Source organism: Lissotriton vulgaris, chromosome 5 (assembly GCF_964263255.1).
Source record: "Lissotriton vulgaris chromosome 5, aLisVul1.2, whole genome shotgun sequence".
NCBI lineage: Eukaryota > Metazoa > Chordata > Amphibia > Caudata > Salamandridae > Lissotriton > Lissotriton vulgaris.
The window spans coordinates 370,059,629-370,079,304 of record NC_141693.1 but is presented as its reverse complement, the minus strand read 5'-3'; the positions used below and the strand labels follow the sequence as shown (position 1 = coordinate 370,079,304).

Sequence of the window (19,676 nt, the reverse complement as noted above, 5' to 3'; positions counted from 1 at the left end):
CCATTTGACTTGCCTCCTAAAGTCTGTGATGTGATTCTGGAAGCCAGGCGTCCCTCCACAAAATCGGTACCCGCCTGCAGGTGGAACACATTTGTGGCATGGTGCACAGTAAAGGCTGTGGATCTACTCTCTGCCCCCCTTTCTGAGCCTCTTCTATTTCTTCTTTCTCTTGCCCAGCAGGGCTCTGCTCTGGGCACTCTTAAGGGCTACCTCTCTGCCTTTTCTGCCTTCTTAAGGCTTCCTGATCAGCCCTCTCTTTTCAAGTCCCATGTTGTAAATAGGTTCTTGAAGGGCATCACTCATATGTTTCCTCCTGATCCTTTCGTGATGCCTCAGTGGGACTTGAATCTTGTTCTGACTTTTTTGATGTGCGCTGTCTTCGAGCCACTTCATAACCGTCCTCTTCATCTTCTCACTCTTAAAACTGCATTTCTGGTTGCCATCACCTCTGCCAGGAGAGTGAGTGAGCCCCAGGCTCTTTCTTCTAAACCTTCTTTCTTTTCTGTCCATCCAGACAAAGTTGTCTTACGGACACGTCCCTCTTTCCTGCCCAAGGTCGTCACAGCCTTTCACATCAGGCAGTCCATCACCTTGCCCACCTTCTTTCCGCCTCCGCATCCCTCGAAAGAGGAGGAGAGGTCCACCGTCTGGACCCAAAATGTGCTCTCTCATACTATCTGGATCGCACATGCCTGTTCCGGGTGGATGACCAACTCTTTGTTGGTTACGTGGGTGCTAAGATGGGACGGCCGGTGCACAAACGGACCATTTCTCGACGGGTCGTTTTGTGCATCAAGGCTTGTTATTCACTGGCTAAATAGGAGCCTCCTGTGGGGCTGCGTGCCCGTTCCACTCGTGCCACGGCGGCTACTACTGCCCTGGGTCGGGGAGTCCCCTTGCAGGGCAGCTACGTTGGCCTCGCTGCACACGTTTGCAAGGCCTCGCTGCACACGTTTGCAAGGCACTACTGCCTGGACAGCCAAGTCTGGAGCGATGGCTTTTTCGGCCGTTCCGTTCTCCAGGTCTTTCTGGTGTGATCCTGGTTCGCAGACCCACCACCGGGTTTGGTATTGCTGGGGTATCTATTCTAAGGTAAGGAATTTATTACTAATTTTAATACTAATTTATGAAGTAGGCGCCTTGACGCCCATTGGGCAAAGTTCGCGCAGGACAAGACTCCTTTCATTCAACCTTTTTCTTTCAGATGCACAAGTTACTTACCTTTGGTAACGATATATCTGTAAGAAACAGTAGTTAGTATTAGATTCCTTACCGCCCCACCCATCCTCCCCGTTCTGCGATCCGATATCTAGGGTTAAGGTCATCCCTTTCATGGCCCTAATTTTATGGCACCAGTGTTGGTTTTTTATCATGGCTCTGTGTTTCTGGCACGGAAAAGCTGTGTATAAGAACTGACATCAGCGCACGAGGGCGGCGTCTAAGTACTCCGGCGACGTCATCCCGACGCCAACGACGGACGCGGGCCGCAGACGATGCCTAGCGACACGCAGGGGTACTGCTATGCAAACGTTTCCATATCCAGACTGACGCCTGGCGATATTCTAAGGTAAGGAATCTAATACTAACTACTGTTTCTTACAGATATATCGTTACCGAAGGTAAGTAACTTGTGCTTTAAGAACCTAAATAGAGAAACTAGTACCAGCACGAATAGTGGAGCAGAGACCGAGGACAGTCATTAAGGGGTGTATATATTCAACATTAACATTTGTAGGGATTAGGTAGTAATGGGATAAACATGGCTCATTCTTAGGACATGATCTGGGACTAGATGGACGAGAATGTACCTGTAAAATAGTGCGAAAACCATAATTGGAGTGAAAAATGGAGCAAGGTTTGAAGTGTCATTCAGAGTGTTCTGTAGTAGGGCTGAAAGCCAAACCCCATAATGCGCTAGTGAGCACTACCTGATAGCAGGACAGCAGACTCCTGATAAGCTATTAGGTTTGTGGGCTTTGCTGATGGTTTTATCGGAGATTAGTTGAGTCTGCTGCTGTGAAGGGTCTTCTGCTCTGAAGTTGAGGAATATCGTAATTGGGATGGGGGGGGGGTTGCACCACATAAAACCTTTATTTCCAACTTTGGAGTGTTCGTGAAGGTTTCTGCAACCAGTCATTTTATGATGATTTTGTTCTGTAGGTGCTTTTTACACCAGCAACCCAGGCAGCGCGACAGGCAGCATGCACCATTGTGGAAGCCATGGCAACCATTCCGAGCCGGAAACAACAGGTCTTGGACCTTCTTACCAGGTGCGCATATCAAAACTCAGCACAGTGCTCAGTTCCATGTACATTTTACAGAGAAATCCAGTCTATGATCATGTTACTTGATCTAGGATTGATGAGTCAATCAGCTAATTTGAGGCTTTTGGTCGGAATCAAGATTGTGTTGCTTTTTTAAAAGAATTGTGTTTGAATCCAGCTCTCTTTCTTTTCCCCAGTTATTTGGATGAGCTGAGTATTGCTGGGGAATGTGCCGCTGAGTACTTAGCGCTCTACCAGAAGCTTATAAAGCCAGCTGACTGGAAGGTGTACCTGGCAGCACGTGGTGTTCTGCCATATGTTGGAAACCTTATCACCAAGGTATGATGCAGACTGTGTCTTTCATTTATATTGGTTTGCTGAGAAGTTGATAAATGATGATTCTTAAGCATTAGATATTCACCATACCCATTGCTTACATCCATCCATCCATCCACAGGCTGACTTGTTGAATCAAAGCATGCAAATCTGGACAAGATACCCATGATGGGGGGAGTCTTATAAAGACACGTACAACTGTTGTATGGTGAATGTTAGTTAATTTCTCATCAATGTTAAAATTTTACTCTGAAGTGTATTTTTTTATACAGAGTGCAAGCTAGCATGGACTTTTCACTTGCCATGTCTGCCAGGATGCACTGCTGCAGGCTTTGTTCTTGCTTTTCTTTCTCCAAGTTCCTAATTGCTTATTTAATGATCTGTTGTTTCCCCTTGTAATCCAGGGGAAAGTTCCATAAATAGATTAATAAAATTCGATGGTTTCATGCATGTACTATTGAAACTGGCCAACACCCGCCAAGTGAATGCAACCAAAATGTTTTACCTTCCTTACTTAGCTCTAATCTTACTAGACCCATTCCTAACATGAAGGTTTATCGTTAACCCACATTTTCAGTCACCAGTGGCACCAACTGGATCTTTAAATTTGAAGCTAAACAGTCAGTCGGTCAAGGTGGTGCTGCTTGGCTTCAGCTGCCGATCCACAAGACTCTACGATCAGTGACATAAAGGATTGACTATAGAGTATCTCAATTGCTGTCTACATTGGTTACATTTCTTTCCACATCCTACAGATGTGAGTACCAGGGTTGACCGGTTTTGCTCAATTTGTTTGTTGTCAGATTTTCGTCTTTTCGGGGAGTAAGTCTCCTAAGTCTTTGGCCATTAATTCCTACACTAAATGCCCCTACCTATGTCAGTAGCATACACTCTTTTAATATGTCTTTATGGTCTGAGAAAACACATGACTGTTTCTATGCGTTATGCTCACTGATGGATCAAAAATCCATCAGACAAAGGGAACCCAATTAGTGTATCACTTCTGTTAAGGTTTCTGTCTCTAAATCAAAGTCCATATGTCACCAAAAGAAATCATCTAAACAGAGGGCTAGAGGCGACCTAACAACATAAACTACCTCCTTGTTGTCTCATGACAATCCAAGAAAGAGAAGGAAGGTCACCAGGGAGTATTCCAACTCTTTCTCTACTTAACCCATTCCGATACTGGGCAAGTTACATTTGTTAAGTAGTTTTCCACACTCATATGGTATTTCAGGGCAACTTCAACCTTTCCAAAAGGCCATATTGGCAAATCTCACAGACCATCAGTCCTTTGGAGTTTCTACAGTTCAGTTTATGCCAGCCGCTTTAGCTCTTCCCCAGCCTATTGTCATGATGCCTCTGACACTTTTGGAATTGTTAATTTAAAAGAAAAGAAAGAGGAACCAGCAGTAGAGTCTGTATTGGAGCCAAAGATGACACTGAGCTCTGCATTATTGACATCAGAGCTTATGTCTGTAAAAAATCCTAGAAATGATCTGATTCTTCCGACTGCGAAAAAGTCTGTAGAGTAAGAGTCCATTCCATAGTGAAGATTATATCTGATAGACACTTGTAGCTGCAGATTCCTTACCTTTGAATTTCCCCTGGCGTCAGACTGGATCCGGAAATATTTGCGTGAGTAGTACCCCTGCACGCCGTTAGGCGGCTCTGTTCAGCACATCATGATGAATGCATTAGCGTTGGTTATGATGTTGCGGTCACCTATATAGGCGCCTCCCAGGCATGTGAACTTCAGTTCTTTTCTTTCCAAGCAGGTTAAGCGCTGATCTCGGAAGAGCTACCCCTCTGTCTTTTTTTTGCCAGACTTTTTTTTACATTTTGTTGAAAACATTTTCTTGTGGGTCGAGGATGTCATCTAGGCATACAGTATTCAAAACGTATGTCACCTGACACCGCACCATGTAGGTAACCGACCCCCACCTCATTTGCTTGTGGTGCCTCAATCGCGACCACAACCCAAAGTCATGCTCCGAATGCCAGGCCATGGCTCCCGAAGGCCTTGCAAGAGTAATCTTTGAAGTTCCCTGCGGCCCGGCAGTCGACACGGTCGAGCGTGACTCTTCTGAGATCCTGTTAGAGGAAAAGGAGGTCACAGGACTGCTACAGGAGCCTCAAGTCCTCTTCTTCTCACTCGAGGTCCTTGGGACGCTCAGGGAAGAGGCACAAAAAGAAGTCAAACGGACTTCGTGTGTGGACGTCACAGGTAAGGAACATCAATGCTCTAGGCACGGTTCTACGAAGCTGAGCCAGGTTCCACTCCGCGCCTCACCCAGTTTCTGTGAGCCGGTTCGACCCCCCGCTCAAATGAAGGGTTTTTATGAGGCCATACACCGCGTCTTTGAGCGGGCCAACCCTCCGTTGATACTTCGGCCCCACCAGGTTCTATGCCATCGGCTATGGCGGGGTCTCATATATCGAATTGCCGTTCCAAGTCGAGGCTGATCGTGCCAACGAGACCTTCCCAGGTGTCTGACCCGAAGTCAATGCCCCCGGCACCAGCCACATCCTGTTAGCCGGACCGACCACGCTCGGCATCGATTCCGGCACATCCCAGAGGTTCTATGTCATTGCCAGTGCATTTTGAGGAAGTTTCCGGCATGGGTGAGGATTAGGAGGGGTTTATGAACCCTTTAGAACAACAACTTGATGTTCCGGTGGAACAGTTGGACTGGTATAAGGATCTTGGCGAAGCCAGTGGACTGCACACATCTCCAGATTCTGGTATGCGCTCTCCACCTGTGTGGCTACAAAGGAGGGAGCATCATATGCCATGGTCGGCAGCAGAGGTCCTTGACCTGAAACTGCCCTCTGTGCAGGTCAGGACTAATCTTCTGACCAAGGTGCTTCAGCCTGGGACTTCCACATCCGAACCCCTATTGCCCTTTAATGAAGCACTTGCATATGACCTTCTAGGCACGTGGTCCAAGCTTACCACAGCGGCTCCTGTGAACAGGACAATTGCATGCTGCCATTGCCCTGCACCGGGCAATTTAAAGCTCCTTAGTCAACATCCCACCCCTGAGAGCTTGGTGGTTCAGGCTTTGACGTCCCATGGCACATTCCCTTCCGCTACTCCGGATCAGGAATCCAAGTGGCTGGACGCACTTAGGAAGATGATGTTTTCTTCTACCAGCCTGCCATTGCGGTCGGTGAATACAGCATACTTCCAAATGAGCCGTTTCTCACACACCCTTTGGGAAACAGTTTCGGAGGAGGCCGGGCCATGCTCTCCCAGGCAGTGAAGAATGGGAAAGATATTGCAAAATTCTCCATTAGATTTGGCTTGGACACAACTGACTTTCTGGGCATAGCAGTTTTGTCGACTGTGGCCTTCCGGCGCAATCTGGCTTCTCGGGTGCTGTCCAGGCTAAATTCATAAATATGCCCTTTGTCTTATTGGAGAGAAAGCGGACTCAGCCTTGGAGCTCTTCAAGAAATCTCGTGCTGCGGCAGATCCTTTTGCCTCTCAGTCAAACCTCGTGGCCAGTCTAACTTTCACCCCTTTCGAGGCAATGGAAGGGGTTTTCAAGTAAGTCAGCCATATCCTGCCACCGTCCTGCGTAGATTCCCTAAGTTGTGCAAGGACATGGTTCATTCCGAACTCAAAATGGTAGCCAGAAGTCGTCTGCCACCCAGCCCTCTGCAGCTTAATTCTCCAAGCATTCCTAATTGGGTTCTGCAAGGCCATATCTGAAAGAGACACGTTATTGATAGATTGCTTACCTTAGAATATCCCCATGCGCCCGGAAAGTTTTGCTTAGCAGTACCCCTGCGCCTCAGTAGGTGGCGTCCTGCCGCTCCGCGTCTTTCACTGGCGTCGACCGCTCCGAGACGACATCACAGAGGGTACTTAGGCTCCACCCTTGCGCGCTGACGTCACCGCAGCAAGGGAGGGTCCTTCACCCGAACCTGTCAACTCTCCTCCTACTTGCGTGGAGATTGAGCAGCGACAGTTGACAGCTTTCGACCTTCTTCCAGAAATATGTGATGTTATTTTGGTGCCGGACGGCCATCCACTACTATGGTATACGCCTGCCATTAGCAAAAAGGTGTAAAATATTGTTCAGAAAGGTCTATTGACCCGCTTTCTGCTTCTCTGTCTAATTTTATTCTTACACTTGCCCAACAGCACTCTGCCTTGGGTACTCTAAAGGGTTATCTTTCTGCTCTGTGCGCTTACTTGCAGCTGCTTGACTAACCCTCTTTATTCAAGTCCCCTATTGTAAATAGGTTCTTAAAAGGGCTTGTACATATGTTTCCACTTATGCCCATTGTCATGACGCAGTGAGAACTTAATTTGGTCTTCACATTTCTCATGCGTGCTCCCTTTGAGACATTACATAATTCTCTCCTCCGGCTGCATACCCTGAAGACAGCCTTTCTGGTGGCGATAACATCTGTCCGGAGGGTGAGTGGTTTACAGGTTTTGTCTTACAAGCCTCCAGACGTGAGGACTTTTGTGAATAAGGTGGTGCTTTATTACCCGTGCTTTATTCTCAACAAAAATGGTGACCCCACTCCATCTGTGTCAATCATTCATGCTGCTCACCTTTTCTACTCTCCCCCCCACCCCCACATCCCTCTAAGAGAGAAGAGCGTCTCCACCGTCTAGTCCCAAAAAGACCTCATAAAAGAGTTGCGGGTGGACAACCAACTCTTTGTGGGTGACTTGGGAGCTAGAAAAAGTCAGGCAGTGCAGAAACTGACCATTTCACACTGGGTTGTTATCTGTATCAAGATCTGCTATGCTCTGGTTAGGAAGCTGCTTCGTGAAGGCTTACATGCTCATTCCATCAGGGGAGAAGCTGCAACCAGTGCTTTGGCTCGGGGTGTCCCAGTCCTGGACATCTGCCAGGCAGCAACATGGGCCTCTTTTTATACGTTTACCAGTACTGCTTGAACTGTCATGTCCACAGAGATAGGCATTTTGCCCGTTGGGGCCTTTGGGAAGTTTTAGTGTAGAAAATCTGTCCGCAGCCCACCGCCAGGAGGGTATGGCTTGGGTATCTAATACAAAGGTAAGGAATCTGCAGCTAGAAGTCTCTATCAGATGAACAAGTTCATTAACTTTGGTAATGCTTTATCTGCTAGAGACAATGTCTAGCTGCAGATTCCTTACAGACACACTCCTGCCTCCCTGCTCTGCAGACGTATTTGCTAGGGCTAGGTTTGTTCCCTTTTCAGGGCCCTAGTTGTGAGACATATCTGAAAGAAACATGTAGCGATAGATTCCTTACCTTAGAATATCCCTAGGCGTCACACTGGATCCGTAAAGTTTTTCGTTAGCCGTACACCTGCGCGTCGGTAGGGGGTGTCTGCGGCTCCGCATCAGTCGTCGGCGCCATGACGTCGCTGGATTACTTAGACGCCGCCCTCGCACGCTGACATAAGTTCTTCTTTTTTCCGCTCCAGCAAGTGCCGATCTGGTAAAAGTGGTACCCTTTAGTCATTTTTTGTCTAAACTTTTTCGATCCTTTTTGATCTGTTTTTCGAGTCGAACAACTCCATTGGTGCCGGTAGGGATCCCCGGGTTCAAACCCTGTGCCGACTTCAACCAAATGATGTCGGTTACCGACCCCCATCGCCGGTGCCTTCACTGTCTGGGCCCCGACCACGACGACAAGACCTGCTCCGATCCGGGAAGAGCGTACCCTTAGTAATTTTTTGACTAACTTTTTGGACATTTTTGTCTATCTTTTTTGAGTCTACTCGACTCCTGGTGCCTGTATGGATGCCCGGGTTCAAGCCGACTGATGTCGGTTACCGACCACCACAACCAGTGTCTCTTCTATTTGGGTGCCAACCACAATGACAAGTCGTGCCCCGACTGCTGGGCCTCGACGTCGAAGCCAAGGCGGAAGGGTTCCTGTAAACTACTCAAGCTCCGGCAGTCGGCTCCTCGCCGCTCGAGGTCCCGGTCGAGGAGGAAGTCGAGGGACCAGTCGCGGAGTCGAAGTCATCACCGATCATCAGGATCCAAATCCTCGCACTCTGGTAAGTCCAGGCATGGCAAAAAGAAGTCAAAGAAACTCCATCGTTCTGCAACCTCCCCTCGCCGGTCTCGCGACTCAGCCGAGGATTCAGGTGGCCCCGCCCTCACTGCTCCGGTGGAGCCCGCGCAATCGCATCCAGCCCCACACCCTCCGGTCCCTGGGCTCAATGCGACTCCGGAGCAGATTCGAGACTTCCTTGTGGCCATGAGGGCTCTTTCCGCCGTCGGCCCTGCCCGCGTGCCTTCGATCCCCGCAGGTTCGACTGGGGGTCCTAGCCCTGTGTTGCCTGCGGCTTCGGCGCCACCGGTGACTTTGGTCCTGGCGCCGCAGGACCCCGTGGCATCCAGGCCTGGATCCCGGTCGACGCCGGTCTACCTCACTACTCCTCCGCCGGCACCGACCCCCTCAGAGCCACCACCAGCGCCGTCCTCGGGAAATGTCCGCCCTGTTTTCAGCCCTGTCTCGGCGTCTGACCGGCGCCGTCTCCGACGCCGAATGGTGAGTCGTTCACCCATGCCCCGGCTCCGTCACTTCTGCCTGTTTATCAGGACACGGATGAAGGGGAAGACTGGGAGGGGTCTGAGGATCCTCTGGCACAGCAGTGCCAGTGAAGTCAGGACTGGGCAGATGAGCTAGGGGAGGCCAGTGGTCTAGACACTTCGCCTGACACTGGTTTTCTCTCTCCTCCTTCCGTCTCTACGGAGGAGGAAGCTACTTATGCTCTGGTGCTGCGCAAGGCGGCCAAGGCCTTGGGCCTTGAGCTCCCTGCAGCGGCCGTGAGGACTGTACAGGACTGACATCCTCACGAGATGCTTCAACCACCAGTAAGCTCTTCGGAGCCTCTACTGCAGTTTAATGAGGCCCTCACTGACGTTCTGATGGGCACTTGGTCCAAGCCCACCACAATCCCTCGTGTGGATCGGAACGTGGCCGGACACCACCACCCAGCTCCGGGAGACCCCTGCTTTCTGTCCAGCCACCCCACCCCTGAGAGTCGGGTTATTCAGGCCTCCATGTCCCAAACTGCCTTACCGACCGCACCCCCGGACTGGGAATCCAAAAGGCTGGAACAGTTTGGCAAGAAACTGTTTTCCTCCCTCAGTCTAGGATTGTGGTCCATTAATACTGCATGCCTTTTGGACCGTTACACCCACTCTCTGTGGGATACGGTGGCGGGCGTGCCTCCCCAGTGTCCGGAGTAGGCCAGGACATGGCTCGCCCAGGCTCTTGCTGAGGGTCGGGATGCAGATCGGTACTCCATTCGATGTGGACTTGACACCACGTACTCGGTGGGCAGAGCGATTGCAATGACAGTGGCGATTCGTCGTCACTACTGTCTGAGGTCCACACACTTTTCAAGGGATGTCCAGAGCACTCTCATGGACATGCCTTTTGATGGACGTCGCCTCTTTGGCGACAAAGCAGGTAGCGCGCTGGAGCGCTTTAAGGACTCCAGGGCCAAGTCCTTGGGGCTGTCGGCCCAGCGCCAGCAAACTTCTGCTTTTCGCTCCTTTCGTGGCCAAGGAAGGGGCACCCCGCACTTTCGGCCAGCGGCGGGCCGCAGAACCAACCTCAACGCGGTCGCTGACTTACATTCCGCCGTGGCAGAGCAGGGGGACAGAGAGCCGGTCAGTCCACATCCGCTTCCGCAGCATCTGCCTCAAAGCCTTCCTAGTCTGAGCTTTCAGGCCCATTCCACGCCAGTGGGAGGCAGAGTTCGCCATCACCTGCTCCACTGGCGTACCATCACTTCGGACAGGTGGGTGCTGCAAATCGTCCAAAGGAGCTACTCCCTCCGCTTCAAGGCGACCCCTCCAGCCATGCCACCGCAGTGCCACCACTTGACGGGAGTTCACACTTCTGCAGGAGGAAGTTACGCCTTCGTGGCCAAGGGGGCCATCGAACGCGTTCCTTGCCTAGAAGTAGGTAAGGGTTGTTACTCCCACTACTTTCTGGTTCCCAAGAAGGGCAAAGGGAGCCTGCACCCTATCTTGTACCTCAGGAGCGTCAACGTCTTCCTCCGGAAGGTGAAGTTCAAGATGCTGACGTTAGCTCGGGTTTTGGCTGCCCTATACCCTGGAGACTGGATGGTAGCGTTGGACTTGCAGGACGCTTATTTCCATCTTCCTGTCCTGCCGGCCCATCGGTGTTACCTGCAGTTCACGGTAGGCCACGAGCACTTTCAGTTTACCGTGCTCCCCTTTGGCCTCACCAGTGCCCCTCGGGTGTTCACGAAAGTGATGGCGGTGGTCGCAGATCATCTGCGCAGATTAGGGGTTCCAGTCTTCCCCTATCTCGACGACTGGTTGTTGAAGGCGGGCTCGCCCCAAGCAGTTGTCACCCACCTCCAGACTGCAGCCAACCTCCTGCATTCGCTGGGGTTCTCCATCAACGTGCTGAAGTCACACCTGAGTCCCTCCCAGAAGCTCCTCTTTATCGGAGCAGTTCTGGGCTCAGCGCAGTTTCAGGTTTATCCTCCCGAGCAGCGGGTTTGGGATATTCAGGCTCTGATTCCGATCTTTCAGCCTTTATCCCGAGTTTCGGTCAGGATGGCCCTACAGCTGCTGGGTCTGATGGCCTCCTACGTCCTACTGGTACATCACGCCAGGTGGCCGATGCGGGCTCAGCAGTGGGACCTGAAGTTCCAGTGGGCACAGCATCGGGGCAACCTGTCCGACCATGTCCTGATCTCGGAGGGCACTGCACAACAGTTGCAGTGGTGGCTCACGGACCTCGATTGGGGCAATGGCAGATCCCTCTCCCTTCCCCAACCGGAGCACACAGTGGTGACTGATGCTTACCTCCTGGGATGGGGGCCACATGGGAGAGGCGGAGATCAGAGACCTCTGGTCTCCGGCGGAGTCCCGGCTCCATACCAACCTTCTGGAGCTGCGTGCGATTCGACTTGCACTGAAGGCATTCCTACCTTCTGTAGGAAGGTGGATACCGGACTATGGTTGCCCCCAACTTTTTGCCTGGTGTTTTGCTGGTTTTCCGACTTAGTTGGCCTGGGACCCTGCCAATCAGGACCCCAGGCCTACTGCTCTCTTTGTAAAATGGATTCCCTGTACCTTAGGTACATAACCAATTGGTACTGGACCACCTTGTCAGACCCTGTAACTCAGGGCATAGGTGTACCGAGGGCCTACCAGGGGCTGCAGCATGTATTATGCCACCCCTGACTGGCCATCTAGATCTGACACAACTGGCTGCACGACAGCTGGGGCAAGGTGGTGTAATCACCCTTTGCTTTAGATATAGTATACCTATATCTAACCCTAAAATGGACACACATATTCCTATCAGTCACTCCTATGGCAGGCCTTGACAATCCTGAAGGCAGAGTGCTTGGAATCGTGTGAGATGGTGCTCTGGCATGAGCTGAGCCCGTTTGCAGCTTGCGGAACCAAGTCCTAATAGCTGTTCCATGATAACGCGTACCATATACTCTTAAGTGCATTATAATCCTTGCGGTTAAATGCTATCTTTGGTATCGCTTTATCAAAACATGTCGAGTAAGGTGTCACACGAATTGGAATACTAACCCCTCGCCAATTCTGGCGACGGGGTTAGCATTCCACCCTTCTAGAGGGACACGACATGTATGTAACTGTGAACCCCGGTTAAAGTTAACTCGAGCCTCAGCATCACAAAATGGATGCTGCCACCACAGACACAAGTCTGACCCCCTGCCGCTGGGAGTCCTTCCAGAGAGGGGAGCTTGGACAAAGGGTTTCCTGTCAGGGGCGGTGCTAGCACCATCCCAGACAGGGTTTTGTGTATCCTGGGTAGGCAGGGCTTTAGAGGAAGGTGACTGCAAGTGGCACCCCGGTGCTCACTATGCATCTGCCGGCTAGAACCAGTTCCAGGGGCACACCAGCCCCTGAGCTGGGGAAAGTCCGGCATGGGAGAGGGGTGTAACCACCCCCCTTCCTGGTACCACCCATGGGCAGGACCTAGTCGCGTGCTAGCCCCTTTCCTAGTATAAAGATAGGAGCGGGCCCCCTTCCAAATTAGATCATCTTTGAATCCTGAAACTACTTTCTACGAAAGGAACTCTCGACTTCTTCTCAAGATTTCTCCCTTGTGACTAAGGAGTAGTCACCCTGCATCCTCAGGCACCATCCAAGAACACTGCGGTTTGCTGCACGTCCTTCCTCCGGAATCCGACTGACCAGCACGACGAGACCCGGCTTCCCTGGCACCTCTGACCTCTACCTACCTCTACAGCTAAGATGAGAACCGTAGGTGCGACGAGACCTCGAGGGACCGGCCATCATCAGAACTGCACGACTTCTATCCAGCACGACCGCCGAGGGATCCTCGAGTGAGTGCTTTGGGGTCCCAGAAGCCCCGACCCTGAGCAGCTCCAGCACCGAAGTCCAGCCCCCCAGCATCCACGAGATCTGCGTGGGGCCCTTCTGCTCTTTGCTGCTCACCGCGTTGTCCAGGTCACTTGCCCGTTGGCTACTGGCCCGTTTGACGACGAACTTCGACACTTTCGCCGCTGGTCTGGTTGCTCCAGACTGGCCCATGCTCCCTTCCAAAAGAGGAGCCCCCCGGACCCTCCTGGTCCACTCCAGACACCATTTTAGGTCCACCGCGTGGGCTTGAATTTGCCAAGACTTGTTGCCCCAATCCTGGGTCCAGCGATGTCGACAGCAGCAACCATCGTGGGACAGCTCGCACCTCCATCCTGGTCGCCGACAACGCCTCCTGGTCCGTGAGACTGCAGAGCCCAGCGGCGCCCACTCACCTGGTCGAGGTGACTCCATCCGGTGCCATCCTGGTGCCCATCTAATCACTGGCTAGTGATTCAGAACTTGGTCCCCTCTGCTTACAGGTGTCCTCCATCTTCGATCCAGGCTTGGATCCACGGAACAATCTTCACTGGTCGCCTGCCAGCAACTTCTTCTTTCAGGCTCCATAGACTGCAACGAGGATTCCCGACGTCTTTTCAGACCTATGCAGCCGCAGCCCCTGGGCTAGGTAACTTCGGCATTTCGGTGCCCCAGCATAGCCTCACTATCCAAGGGTCCAGATCCTTTTTCGTTTTCAGCCTAACTAGTCGGATTCGTCCGATATCCTTAACTTTGCTTTTTCTAGCCTCCATAGACTTTGTCCCGCATCCCGCGTGAGAGTGCACACTCCTCACCCGAGTCCCCTAGGCCTCCTGCTAGTAATCTGAAGGTTCAGTAGTCAAGTCCTAGCGATTCCAAAGCCTATTAGTATAGTATTTACCTGCTAGTAATTTCGCATTCCACTTTTGTAGTATATGGTTTTTCGTGCCCCTCGGGCATTTGTGTAAATTGTGCAACTTATAGTATTTTCGTAAGAGTTTTGTTGTGTGCTTAGTACCCTGTCCTCATAAAGAGTACAGGGCTGTTGTGATCTAAATAAATACACTGTTTATTTTCATAACACTTGTGTGGTGTCCTTTCACTTGGTGTTCAAGGGGTATATGTGATGGTATAACCGCTGGCTTAACACGCCCTCTAGAGTTTAGCCCGAAGACTGCTCGTATCCATGCTACTAGGATAGCTGGTCTATAAGGTTGACTTACAACCAATCATCAATAAGGGTTGTTTGGACTGATACAAAGTGCTCACTAAAATAGTGAACATTCTATATCAGGCCAACTTCTCACACCTTCTGTCCGGGGAAGTGTAGTGCAGGTGTTCACGGACAACACCACTGCCATGTGGTATTGCAACAAACAGGGCGGGGTGGGGTCGTGGACCCTTTGTCAGGAGGCTCTGCGCCTCTGGACATGGCTGGAACATCAGGGCATCACCCTGGTGGTTCAACACCTGGCTGGTTATATGAACGCCAGGGTGGACGAACTCAGCTGTCGGTGCATAATTGATCACGGGTGGCGTCTGGACTCAGACGTTGCGCAAGGTCTATTTCAGCAGTGGGGACAGCCTTGGTTAGATCTATTCGCCACCAAAGAGAACGCACAATGTAATCAGTTCTGCGCGTTGAAATTTCCAAGGCAGCACTCGCTTGGAGATGCTTTTTGTCGACAGTGGAGTTGCGGTCTGTTATAAGTCTTTCCGCCTATACCACTTTTGCCCAGAGTGCTGAAGAAGATCAGGCGCTACCGGGCCCAAGTCATCCTTGTAGCTCCGGATTGGGCACGAAGATACTGGTATCCTGAGCTAGTCAGTCTGTCCATCGAACCCCCGTTTCGACTGCCTCTTCGGGAGGATCTTCTGTCGCAGCTACAGGGGACGGTCATCCACCTGAACCTGTTCAGCCTCCACCTGCATGCATGAAGATTGAGCGGCGACAGTTGATGCCATTTGACTTGCCTCCTGAAGTCTGTGATGTCATTCTGGCGGCCAGGCGGCCCTCCACAAAAACGGTATACACCTTCATGTGGAACACATTTGTGGCATGGTGCACAGCAAAGGCTGTGGATCCCCTTTCTGACCCTCTTTCTGAGGTTCTCCTCTTTCTTCTTTCCCTGGCCCAGCAGGGCTCTGCTCTGGGCACCATCAAGGGATATCTTTTAGCTGTTTCAGCCTTCTTGAGGCTTTCTGATCAGCCTTCTCTTTTCAAGTCCCCTGTTGTGAATAGATTCTTGAAAGGCATTACTCACATTTTTCCTCCATTTCCCTTCATAATGCCTCAGTGGGACTTGAATCTGGTGTTAACCTATCTGATGTGTGCTCCCTTTGAGCCTCTCCATAACTGTCCTCTTCGTCTTCTGACTCTCAAGACTGCTTTCCTGGTTTCCATCACCTCTGCCAGAAGAGTGAGTGAGCTCCAGGCTCTTTCTTCTAAGCCTCCTTTCTTCTCTGTCTGGAAAGTTTTACTCAGGACTTGTCCTTCTTTTCTACCCAAGGTGGTTACTGCCTTTCACATCAGCCAGACTATTACCTTGCCCGCCTTCTTTCGGCCTCCGCATCCTTCAAAAGAGGAAGAGAGGCTCCACCGTCTGGACCCAAAACGTGTGCTTTCTTTTTACCTGAACCGCACACAACCGTTCCGGGTGGACGACCAGCTTTTTGTTGGCTACATGGGCGCTTTGAAGGGACGGGCGGTGCACAAACGGACAATCTCTCGGTGGGTCGTTGTGTGCATTAAGGCCTGTTATTCCTTGGCTAAAAAGGATCCTACTGAGGGGCTGCACGCCCATTCCTCTCGGGCCATGGCGGCTACTACTGCCCTGGGACGGGGAGTCCCTTTGCAGGACATTTGTCAGGCAGCTACGTGGGCCTCGCTGCACACGTTTGCACTACTGCCTAGACAGCCAAGTCTGGAGAGACGGCTTCTTTGGCTATTCAGTTCTCCAGGACTTCCTGGTGTGATTTTGGTTCGCAGACTCACCACCTGGGTTGGTATTGCTGGGGTATCTATTCTAAGGTAAGGAATCTAACTAACGTGTTTCTTTCAGATGCACAAGTTACATACCTTCGGTAACGATATATCTGTAAGAAACATTAGTTAGTTAGATTCTTTACCGCCCCACCCATCCTCCCCGTTCTGCGAACTGATGTTTAGGGTTAAGGAAATTCCCTGTCAGGGCCCTAGTTTCATGGCACCAGTGTCGGTTTCTTTCATGGCTCTGCCTTTGTGGTGCGGAAAGCTATGTACCGAACTGACCGCGCACGAGGGCGGCGTCTAAGTACTCCAGCGACGTCATCCCGGCGATCACAACGCCGCAGACGACATCTACCGACACGCAGGGGTACTGCTGACTAAAACTATCCGGATCCAGTCTGACGCCTGGGGATATTCTAAGGTAAGGAATCTAAATAACTAATGTTTCTTACAGATATATCGTTAGCAAAGGTAAGTGACTTGTGTTTCGGTGTGGTTTGGACACCGTGGACTCACAAGGTAGGGCAAATTCTACGACTGTGGCGCTTTGTCGCCACGCCTGGTTGAGATCTAACGGGTTCTCGCCAGATGACCAAAGCTCACTCATGGACATGCCCTTTGATGGCACTCGCCTGTTTGGCGATAAAGCCGACAGTGCGCTGGAGCGTTTTGAGGACTCGCGGGCCATGGCCAAGTCCTAAGGTCTTTTCACGAAAAACCCAGCCACTCTGGTTTTCGTTCCTTTCATGGCCACGGAAGGGGCGCCCAAGCACATTCCTTCAGCATACCCGTGCAGAACTAGCCTCAGCGCAGACGCGGTTTCCACATGGGTTGGTCTGGGAATCAGAATGGGGGTCAGTCCGCCCCCACTGCTTCTACCTCCAAACCTTCCTAATCCGACCTTTGGGGGGCACCCCACCCCAGTGGGTGGCAGGATCCGCCATCACCTCCCCCTGTGGCACACTATCACAGACAGGTGGGTGTTGCAGATCATCCGCAAGGTTTACTCCCTCCCCTTTCAGTCCACCCCTCCAGCAATGCCACCTCAGTACCGCCGGATGTCGGGTGAACACTTGGCACTTTTCCAGCAGGAAGTCACGGCCCTCTTGGCCAAAGGGGTACAAAAGGGGGTGGTGATGAACGGAGCATCTGAATCAATCAAACACTCACACCCAGTTAAAAGATCTGGGTTTAATCCATCACCGTTCTTTAGCCCACTCTGCCACCCCAGTTCAGACATGGCTATATGCAAATCAGTCTGACCCTGTGCCTCATGGGAACAGTGCTGCCCGAACTGCCAAGCCATGTCTTCCCTGGACCGGAAACAAGCTTCCGAGGACCGGTTTCTGGCATTCCAGCCGTCTTCAGCCCGGCTTGCTTGAATTCAGTGGCAAAGTGAGCAAGGGACTCTCGTCTGAGCATACCCTGCCACACTTATGGCGGCCAAAAGTGGTACAAAAGGGGGTGGTGATGAACGGAGCATCTGAATCAATCAAACACTCACACCCAGTCAAAAGATCTGGGTTTAATCCATCACCGTTCATTAGCCCACTCTGCCACCCCAGTTCAGACATGGCTATATGCAAATCAGTCTGACCCTGTGCCTCATGGGAACAGTGCATCCCGAACTGCCAAGCCATGTCTTCCCTGGACCGGAAACAAGCTTCCGAGGACAGGTTTCTGGCATTCCAGCCGTCTTCAGCCCGGCTTGCTTGAATCCAGTGGCAAAGTGAGCAAGGGGCTCACGTCTGAGCATACCCTGCCACACTTATGGCGGCCAAAAGCGGTACAAAAGGGGGTGGTTATGGACGGATCATCTGAATCAATCAAACACTCACACCCAGTCAAAAGATCTGGGTTTAATCCATCACCGTTGTGAGAAGGTGGCCTGATATATGATGCTCACTAGTTCTAGTGATCACCTTGTATCAGTCCAAACATCCCTTATGGTGATTAGTTGTAAGTCAACCTTATAGACCAGCTATCCTAGTAGCGTGGACAAAAGCAGTCTTTAGGCTAAACTCTGAATGGCATGTGAAGCCAGCTGTTTTACCACATATAACCCCTTGAATACCAAATGAAAGGACACCACACAGGTTGTTATGAAAATAAACAGATATTTATTAACTAACATACACCTCTGAACTCTTTGAGGTCAGAGGGCTAAGCACATGACAATACTAAAAAGGAAATACGAGTTCACACAATATTTACAAGTGCGCCTTAGAGACACGACAAACCATATACTCAAAACAATGGAATTCGAGGAAAGAAAATACTGTAAGGAGATCCAGAGGCTGGAGGATCGCTGGGACTACGCTACAAACTAGGTAAGTAAGGAGCAGGACGCCCACGGCACTCACGTGCAGAGTGGAAACTCTCACGCACGATGCGTACCAACGTCTATGGATACTACAGTGTTAGAAAGTTACGGATTCCGGACGAACCCGGCTGGATGGAGGAAAAACGGGGGACCTGGACACTAGGAGAGTGAACACAGACTTCAGCACCTAGAAGCTTTAGTTACCTAACCCACAGGCTGCGGGTGCATAGGGCTGAAGTTGCGTCGGGTTTGCTGCGTTGATCCCGGTGATGCCTGAAACAAGGAGTTGCTGGCAGGCAGCCAGATGGAGGAGTCCGGTGGTTCCAAGGATGGAACTGGGAAGAAGTCCTGAAAGGGAAGGGGACAGAGTCTCGGTCACTAGCCAGTGATTGTGCTGGAACGAGGAGGGAACCAGATGCTGTCGCCGCAGTCAGGTGAAGAAAGGGTCGCTTCTCTTTGTAGCTGCGCGGACCAGGAGCTGCTCTTCACGACCAGGCTGGAGGCACGAGCTGCCCCACGTAGTCTGCTGCTGTTGGCGGTGTTGGATCGTCAATCTAGTCAACAGGCCTTGGCTAATGCAAGCCACGCGGTGGAACAAAGATGGCGTCTGGTGCGGACCAGGAGGGTCCGGGGTGCTCCTCTTTCACAAGGAAGCAAGGGCCAGTCTGGGGGACCAGACCAGCAGTGTTGGATTCTTCGGATCGTCGTCTCAGAGGTCACTAGCCATCTGGCAAGTGACCAGACAACAGGACAAGCAGCAACCAGGCAAAAGGGCCCCACGCAGATCTCGTGGACGCTGGGGGGCTGGTCTTTGATGCAGGAGCTGCGTCGGTGTGGGGCTTCTCAGACCCCAATGCACTCACTCGAGGATCCCTCGGCGGTCGTGCTGGAAGCGCTGTGCAGGTTTCCCAAGATGGCCGTCTCCACGTTGCTCGTCGCACCCACGGGTCCCAGCTGTGCTGTGGATGTGGGTAGAGGTCAGAGGAGTCTGGAGGTCCGGGTCTTGTGGAGCTGAGTCGTCGGATTCCGGGATGGAAGGATTTGCAGCAAACCGCACAGGAGCTTGATGGTGCCTGCGAAGCAGTATGGTCACTCCCTGACCATAGGGGAGATTCTTCAGTCTTCTGGAATCAGGAGGTCAAAGGTTAAGAGTTTCTTCGTGGAAGTTGTCAAGATTAATCTAACTGGGAATGGAACCAGCTCCTACCTTTATTCAGCTAAAGGGGGCTGCACTACGACTAGGTTCCTCCTCTGGGTGGGACCAGGAAGGGGGGTGGTTACACCCCCTTTCCTTTGTCCGGTCTTGCGCCAGCTCTGGGGCTGGAGTGCCCCAGGAACTGGTTCTTACCGGTGTATGCACAGGACACCTTGCGTGCCCCAGGCATGTCTCATTCCTTTCTGCCCTGT

The 19,676-nt window shown here is 51.6% G+C and overlaps 1 protein-coding gene across 14 annotated transcripts in view; it reads left to right on the top strand.

The window, feature by feature from the left end:
* Positions 1-19,676, top strand: part of UBR4 (ubiquitin protein ligase E3 component n-recognin 4) — a 1,723,360-nt gene that overhangs the window by 1,409,011 nt on the left and 294,673 nt on the right. For all 14 annotated transcript variants that reach the window (XM_086921716.1, XM_086921718.1, XM_086921717.1 and 11 more), the window contains 2 exons: positions 2,161-2,270; positions 2,462-2,603. In XM_086921716.1, coding sequence (XP_086777842.1) covers positions 2,161-2,270; positions 2,462-2,603 — 252 coding nt within the window. The remainder of the gene's footprint in view (positions 1-2,160; positions 2,271-2,461; positions 2,604-19,676) is intronic.